This window comes from Eschrichtius robustus, chromosome 6 (assembly GCF_028021215.1).
Source record: "Eschrichtius robustus isolate mEscRob2 chromosome 6, mEscRob2.pri, whole genome shotgun sequence".
Lineage (NCBI taxonomy): Eukaryota > Metazoa > Chordata > Mammalia > Artiodactyla > Eschrichtiidae > Eschrichtius > Eschrichtius robustus.
Window position 1 is genome coordinate 68,416,200 of NC_090829.1, and position 8,754 is coordinate 68,424,953.

General features: G+C 36.0%; 1 protein-coding gene across 4 annotated transcripts in view; it reads left to right on the forward strand.

Annotated features, from left to right (window-relative positions):
* The window catches only part of TP63 (tumor protein p63), a 220,281-nt gene extending 219,211 nt beyond the window's left edge, over window positions 1-1,070 (forward strand). For 2 of the 4 annotated variants that reach the window (XM_068545458.1, XM_068545459.1), the window contains exon 14: window positions 774-1,070. In XM_068545458.1, the coding sequence (XP_068401559.1) occupies window positions 774-1,070 (297 nt within the window). The remainder of the gene's footprint in view (window positions 1-773) is intronic. The other 2 variants (XM_068545460.1, XM_068545462.1) reach the window with 1 other exon arrangement.
* Window positions 1,071-8,754: the final 7,684 nt, after the last annotated feature.

Here is an 8,754-nt window from a genome sequence, read left to right on the forward strand (position 1 = left end):
CAGGTAAACAGAGATGTGACCACAGTTAGTTAAGATCAACCATCTTTGTAATGCCTTCTACCCCCAACCACAGAACATGGACACGTACTCTGTATTTTGATACCCTGATTTATCCAAACACCAAGAAACCTTTTGGTCATTAGGGCAGTTTTAGGCTCAGAGGCGGTCCTGAATCCACAGTTCATTCACTTAATTGTGTAACTTTAGAATTATCAACCTCTCTGACCTTCAGCTTTTCTGTCTATAAAATAGGTGGAATAATATCTACCACTAATCTTAGCATTAAATGAGATCATGAATACAAAATAAGTAGTTCAACCCCTGGCATGTCGAAAGTGTTCAATATCTGTTAGTAATCTTTTGTTCCCATCTCCTCATTTGAGAAGTGGTGGCATTCCATTAATATCTTTCTTCCAGTGATTAGAGCGAGGTAGATCTGAGAGTTGGAAGTTTCCTTTACCTGATGTTTTTGTTTGGAGATTTGTGTTCTCTGATCTAAATATTACCTCTATTTTACCACTGAAGAAATGGAGACCAATAGAGAATAAGTAAAATGCTACCTACAAGAAGAGATGGCACCTCAAGCCTGTATATCTGTGCTTGGTTACATATATGCCAAAGATTAATAAAGAGCTAATTTTATTTTCCAATGTAGAGTTCAGTAAATGCAGGTCAGTTAAAGCCGAGCATTGGGGAATGACAGAATGGTGTGGACTAAATGTCAGTTTGTCTCCTTGTCTTAATTCTTCCTGATTTGCTTCCCTATTGCACAGGATTTGGCAAGTCTAAAAATCCCTGAGCAATTCCGACATGCCATCTGGAAAGGCATCCTGGACCACCGGCAGCTCCACGACTTCTCATCCCCTCCCCACCTCCTGCGGACCCCAAGTGGTGCCTCCACAGTCAGTGTGGGCTCCAGTGAGACCCGGGGCGAGCGTGTAATTGACGCCGTGCGCTTCACGCTCCGCCAGACCATCTCCTTCCCACCCCGAGATGAGTGGAATGACTTCAACTTTGACATGGATGCTCGTCGCAACAAGCAACAGCGCATCAAAGAGGAGGGGGAGTGAGATGAGCGTTGCGGTTCGAGCTCTTTCCGTCTTCCCACCCCCTAACCCCACTACCAGGCGCCACTGTGTGACCAGCCAAGCATTCTTCCTAGCTCCCCTCCTTCCTCTTTTCAGTCAGGTTTCTTAAGGGAAGGAGAAGGAAGAGGCTACTTTTTACCTAATGTGCAACCTGGCATCTGATTGTGATTCTGGCTTTAAGCCTTCAGGTCTCTTGCTTGCAGGACTGTAATTGTCATGGCTGGGTAGAAGTGAGCAAAAAAGCAGTGTGTGTCTCCTTAAGCTGCAGAGGTCTCTCCTTGACTTTTATAAAGCATTTTCACCCTTATAGTCTAAGACTATATATATAAATATATAAATATACAGTATATATTTTTGGGTGGGGGGCATTGAGTATTGTTTAAAATGTAATTTAAAGGAAAAAAAATTGAGTTGCACTTATTGCCTTTTTTTTTTTTTTTTTTTCTTTTTGGATGGCTTATCTATACCCCATCTCTCAAGGCCAGCCATGTATGGTAATAGTTATCTAGATCTTGATAGGACATGTGAGTGACAGTGACATGTAGGTGCCTTCAGTTCTTTTGATGCTAAACACATGCCACATCAAACCTTTGGTTAGATCCGCTTGTTATTATGTGGGTGAGACTGTATACATATGTACACGATTCTCTATGTTGGTATATTTTATGTTACTGATATCCCTACTACTGATGGTGGTTGCCTTTGGGGTGATTTAGTTCAAGTACAAGAAAAAGTTCATGTTCCCGCTATCACTCACCATAGGAAAGGAAATATTCTCCCTTGCTTTTGGTTGGGATTGGGGAATGTGAGTCATGGCTAAAATTCTTAAAAAGTCATGGAAGCCAGTTCAATAACACCTGGTATCACGTGTCTGGGTATTTCAGCAATTTCCTCAAATTTAATGCCAGACACCTTAACTCTCAGTATTTTTTGGCAAAGCATTAGCTGCCAGTACAAACGCCTGTAAACCAAATTTTCCTACTAGATTGATTAACTCAATTACACATTTGCCACCCTTGTTAGAATTAAGGTTAATTTGATTGGGATGAATGCCATCAGCCTAGTTCTTGTAATAAAGCTTTAATGTCTATTAAGACTATCCAGGAAAAACAGGAATCATACAGAGTTATTGAATCTCCACTAAACAGTAAGAGATCTCAGTGAGCTATGAATTGAAATACTTGGAGGACTTTTTGAAACATAAATAGTATTATTTGGTAAATGTTTCTTCTAATGACCCTCACGTTCTATAAAATTCTGCGTATAGAGGCTTGTTGATCTTTCTCTCTTCAAGGTTTAAAATAGGAGCAGTGATTTGGAAAATATAAAATTATGAGATCAGTTTTCCTAAAGCATCAGTTGTATCACCATATCACTTTTCTTTTTGAACAATAATAGTTTCACTTTGTTGGAAAGTAACTGTGAGAACCCAGTTTCCCGTCCATCTGTCTTCTGGACTGTGCATACACATAAAAATGTCCTGACAGATCAGAGGATAAGCCTTCCATTGGAGATGTTGCCTGAACCACATAAGCAAAGAGTTGTCTTCAGACTCTGAAAAAACGTGTAAATGGAGATATTGCTGTACATCTTTTAGAAACATACTTTGTAGCAAATACTTTTTTTCAAACTATGAAACAAGTATTTTGTATATATGCTAATGAGCTCTAAAAGCCTGTCGTGCCTTCTGGTAAAGGGCTATCATTGCACATAAGCTTCCATTTTTATTTTAAAGTGCAAAAGGACTAATGTGGCTCAAAAATATATATGAGTTTCATCTGAAAAGTGTATATATGTTTTGCAAGTGAACATGCATACTTTGTGTTTCACTATCTTTTTCTTCTTGGGATACCGGGTTTTCCAGAACCACAGTTGAAACTTTTTTTGTTATTATTATTGTTTTTATATTTTCCTGGAAACACCATTTAGTAAGACTACAATGTCAAATTTTAAAATGCCATTACTGTAAGATGGGGGGAAGGGAAAAATTGATTTTTATTTTTATTTTTTAGTTTTGTATGTTAAAGAGAGTGAGTCCTTGATTTCAAAGTTTTATTTTGCATAAATAGTAATAAGCACTGTTAATATGTGGAACAAGCATGCAGGTTTGAAAACCTATTAACAGGAAGAATGAAAGCCATGCCTTGGCAATGCTAGGAGGGCAAATGGCTTCCTGGACTATCATGAGTGTTTGAATAAACCTAGGACATCTTCTGAGCTATTTCAGCACTCTTCAGGTGGCACTAAGGACTCAGAAATTCCTTCACTGTATATCATGGGTTTGGCGTGAGGCACAACTACTGGCCTCACATCCTGGTGGCAACTTAATGTTTTTTGAGTGTATGAGTAGCTAGCATGAGGGGCAAAAGAATATTAAGACAGACAGAGGGGGCATGGGCTTAATGGAGTTCTTGTGGCCTCAGTTCAGTACAGTTAGCAGAAGAATGGGTAGATTTTTGTTTGGAGTTGATTAGAAATGGAAATGGAGACTAGAACTTACTTCATTAAATCCATTTACCTTCTGTTTTCTTGATAGTCCCCTAAAGTATAGTATGCAGGGTGTTGAATGTTAAAAGGTTGCATTTTTTTTATTATTTTTATAATTGTAAAAAATTAAGTCAATGCCAAATGTTTTATATGCTTTATTAATGTTTTTGAAAAGGTTTTCTTATAGATGTGATGCTTTTTTTTTTTTTTTTTTTTTTTTTTTTAAGCTTCAGTTGCTTGTCTTTTGGTATTTTGGGTAATGGGCTTTTGGTGAGCCAGAGGCAAATCCACAAGCCACTTATGTTTGCCAGGACATGCAATAAAATTAAAAAATAAATAAAAATGCATTGAGAAATGGTGTTGGGTGTGTGTGTGTGTTTGTCTGTCTGTCTGCCTGCCTGTCTATCCTTTGGCCTTATTTTTATTGAGGTAGAGGAAAAAATACTGAAAGAAACATTAGAGAGATTCAAATATTGATACTTCTAATCCTGAAACAAAAAATCATTATTTTCTTATTTTAGCCAATCTAAAGACCAGGAATATACACCTCATTTGGTACACAAGATACTCGCAGATTTAATATGTTATTTGATTGAGGTGAGAATGAGTTTGCTTTGGAACAGGGACTAGACTGCAGATATTCCTAATGTCTAATTTAGTGACCTTCCCATGGTGCTCAGCAATGACCTCCTCAGGACTGCGGGCTGGCATGCAGATTACCCTGATTTTATGTGGGAACAGCATTGCAGATGGTGGGCTATGGCATGTTCCCCTTTAAACTCAGTGTTAAATATCACCTTTCAATTATATATATTGATTCAGCAAATGAAATATCTTCTATCAAAACGGTTTAATGATTTTTTTTTTAAAGAAGTAAGTTTGTTCTTTTATGGACTGACATTAGATGGCATGAAAACAATTTAGTACCTTAGATTTATATATAACTTTACAGAATAACATATATATAGTATTACATACATTAATGTGTTTTCCTATTAATAGTTGTAATCACATGATGAAAAAATGCATTCCTATTGGCAAGGCAGTTTCAGCTTAAATTAGGGGTACCAAAAGGTTCCAGTTCTTATTCCTTAAAATTTAGGTGTTAGACCCCTCAAAATGACATGGTTGATACAATGGCTGCCAGAAAAAGAAAAAGCAGTGAAAATGGTTAATCCTTGATAGACTATTAAGGCACTTTGGACTGAATTGTCATTTATTTCTTTTTTTTTTTTGAGCAGTTCTAACCATTTGTATGGATTGGTACTTCATGACTTTTATTATTTCTTAGAGGTCTCCTGAAGTGCATAGAAACAAAACTTTTTTAACTTTAAGGGTTTTTTTTAGAGAAGTTTTAGCTTCATAGCAAAATTGAGAGAAAAGTACAGAGACCACAGATGCTTAGCTTCCCTCATTATCAAACCTCCCCCTCCAGAGTGCTACATTTGTTACAACTGAGGAACCTATGTTGATACATCATTATCACCCAAAGTCCACAGTTTACATTAGGGTTCACTCTTGTGTTGTACATTTTATGAGTTTGGACAAATGTATAATGACATGTCCACCATTATGGTATCATAACGAGTAGTTTCACTGCCCTAAAAATCCTGTGTTTCACCTATTTACCCCTCCCTCCCAAAAACTCCTGCCAGCAGCTTTTACCGTCTGGCATTTTTTTTTAAATTGTCTCCATAATTTTGCCTTTTTAAGAATGTCATATAGCTAGAATCATAGTATACAGTCTTTTCAGGTGGACTTCTTTCACTTAGTAGTACACATATATTTAAATTTCCTCCATGTCTTTATGGCTTAATATTTCTTTTTTTTTTTTTTTTTTTTTTTTTTTTAGCACTGAATAATACTCTATTGTCTGGCCATACCAGTTTATTTGTTCATTTCCTGTTGAAAGACATCTTGGTTGCTTCCAAGTTTTGACAGTTATGAATGAAGGTGCTATAAACATCTGTGTGCAAGTTTTCACATGGACATAAATTTTCTACTCCTTTGGGTAAATACCAAAGAGTGTGATTGCTGGATTGTATGATAAGAATATGTTTAAGTTTGTAGGAAACTGCCTAATTATGTTCCAAAGTGGCTATCAGCAGTGAATGAGACTTCCTGTTGTTCCACATCCTCACCAGCATTTGGTGTTGTCAGTGTTCTGGATTTTGGCCATTCTAAAAGGTGTGTAGTGGTATCTCGATGTTTTAATTTGCACTTCCCTAATGACCTAAGTGGAGTATCTTTTCATATGTTTATTCTTCATCGTATATCCCTTTTGTGAGATGTCTGTTAAGGTCTTTGGCTGATTTTTTCATCAGTCTGTTCTCTCAACTTTGAACTCTTAAAAATTCTTAAGAATTCCAAAACTACTTTTTTTTTTTTTTGGCTGCGTTGGGTTCCCGTTTCTGCGTGAGGGCCTCCTCCAGTCGTGGCAAGCGGAGGCCACTCTTCATCGCGGTGCGTGGGCCTCTCACTATCGCGGCCTCTCCTGTTGCAGAGCGCAGGCTCAGCTCACGGGCCTAGTTGCTCCGCGGCACGTGGGATCCTCCCAGACCAGGGCTCGAACCCGTGTTCCCTGCATTAGCAGGCAGACTCTCAACTGCGCCACCAGGGAAGCCCACTGCCTTTTTAAAAAAGAATAAAATGTATCTATTGTAATTATCAAAGGGCCTTTATAAATCTAAAGTGCAGTATGGAAAGTGATTTTGTTTTTCCATATCTTGAGACATTGTCCCTTTTTATCATTCTAGGAATTACTTTATCCTAACTTATCAATTAATTCAATGATTAAAGAACCCAAAGACTAAAATTTTAAAAAAGGAAGAATGGTGGAATTGTCCAAAACTATGCTGTCTAATATGGTAACTACTAGACATATATGACTACTAAGTACTTAAAATGTGGCTATTCAAAACTGAGAAGTGCTATAAGTACAGATTGCACATTAGATTTCAGAGATTTAGAATAAAAACAAAGAATATAAAATAGTTCACTGATAATTTTGATGCAGATATCTGTTCAAAGATGTTACAGGTTAAATAAAATCTATTACTAAAATTTAATTTTACCTCTCTTTTTATATTGTATGTGCCTACTTAAATTTAGAAAACTTAAGTTTATGTAAGTGGCTTTCATTATAGTTTCATTGGACAACTGGCTTAGAAAGATGATGCAGTAAGAAGACCAGAGGGTGACTAAATGAATTTACTATTATATCCCAGAGGGTGACTAAATGAATTTACTATTATATCTATATAATTATCCAGTTTTCCTACTGTGTTGCTCAAAATTTTTGCATCATCTTTCAAGAACGTATAGAAAAATATGAGAGACATTTATCTTTGTAGTCTGCTTTTAGTTTTTTTTATAAGAATTCAGATTTTTTAAAAAATTTTCTCCTCATAATGTCCAAGAGATTAAAATTGACAGAGGAAGATGTTTCAAAATTGTTAAATCAGAAGATGACTATAAAGAGACAGTGCCACTTGGGACTCTAGTGATGATGGTGAAATGAATTGTCTAAGTTAAATCTCAGACTGAGTCTTTGTGTGATGATATCTTAGATGAACTTTCTCAAACAAAAAGCTCAATGGTTGAGCAATATAGTTCTAAGGATGAAAAAGGATATATGGTACTCTTATATAGTTAATTATTAAGCAGGTGAATTTCATCATGTAAATTTGGGGGACAAGAGCCTGACCATTCTATTTTTCTAAAAGGACATGTGACAGTATTCTTTAGCTCTAATGATTCTTGTCACCAAAGTTTACCCAATATGCTTCACAAGTGGACAAATACTGAAGGTGGGTATGTATTGAAGGTATTGATAAACTGGAAGAAACTAGATGATGTAGAAATTTAACTCACTGAATTGATCCTTCTAATTGGTGTTTATGAATTTAAAAATAAAAATATTTTGCAATTTTGGAGCAAAAAACATGGTCATCCTCTCTCAACAAAACCATAAGCCATCAAATGTTACAATATTTTTAAAGTATTGCAAATAATGATGCAAATACAAGATGAACAATCAGAAGTAATGATAAGCTAGAACATATCAGAGATGTATTTGAAATCAGTATATAGAGGATGGTTATTTCCCAGGTTGCAGTGATAGTTCATGAGCAGTTAATTGCATTCAGAGGATATTTCTCATTTTGTATATATGTACCTCTAATATCATGAAAACAAAGAACAAAATTTTAGGTTTACTATATTTAAATTCTTATTAAAATTTCTGATGATGTTTTTCACTCTTCACTTCTGTATTTCATAAAGTTACTAAAATATTTTAAAAAGAAATTAGATGCAGATGATAATGGATAATGACTTTTTGCTGTTACACTGTTAGTTATTAGAATAACTTAACTAACAATACAGAACACCAAAGACTTACTGTTGATTAAACATGCTTGGATTATCTAAAATTTGCATAGGACTTCTGAGATCCAGGGACTATATTTCTGTGTTTTGGTGCACTGTCCAAAGTTTCTAGAAGGCAACCCAGGGATTCTAGTTGGTATACAAGACACTGCTGATAGCAAAATAAAAGTACAAAATGATTGTACGTGTGTGGCGGGGTACACATTGGAGCCTTCCTGACTCAGGAATCTTGAGTCAGGACACCTGTAGACTGGCAAGAGACAGTATTCACTCTCCCTTCAACAATTCTTTCTCTTTTCATATTCCACAGTCCTCTTACTAGGTAAACTGAACATAGGATACGTCCAGCCTTGAGTATAGATTTCCCAGCATCCTCTTTGTAACTATAAAGGCCTTAGTGTTTATTATTAGTTTATTATTATTTTTCTGAACTTGAGACTTTTTTCCCAGTGCTTCAGACTCATTCCAAAAATGGTTATGCAGATGTATAGATTTTCATGGAAATACAAAGAGAAAGAGTGGAAAGAACAATGGACCGAAGTCTGATGACTGGGGCCCGATGCTTAATTTTCTGCACCACAGTTTCAGCATCTGTAAAATGAGGAGTGTGAAACCCTAACTTGTTACTATTTCGTAATTTCCTTTAGGAGAGAGCTGAAGGATGGCATAAAACAGCTCTGCCAATATAGATATGAGGTTGTAGTTTTAAGACAAATTACAGTGTGAAAACTCAACAAATGTGTGTATAGGTATATATACATATTATATATGTATACTACATATATTTTTT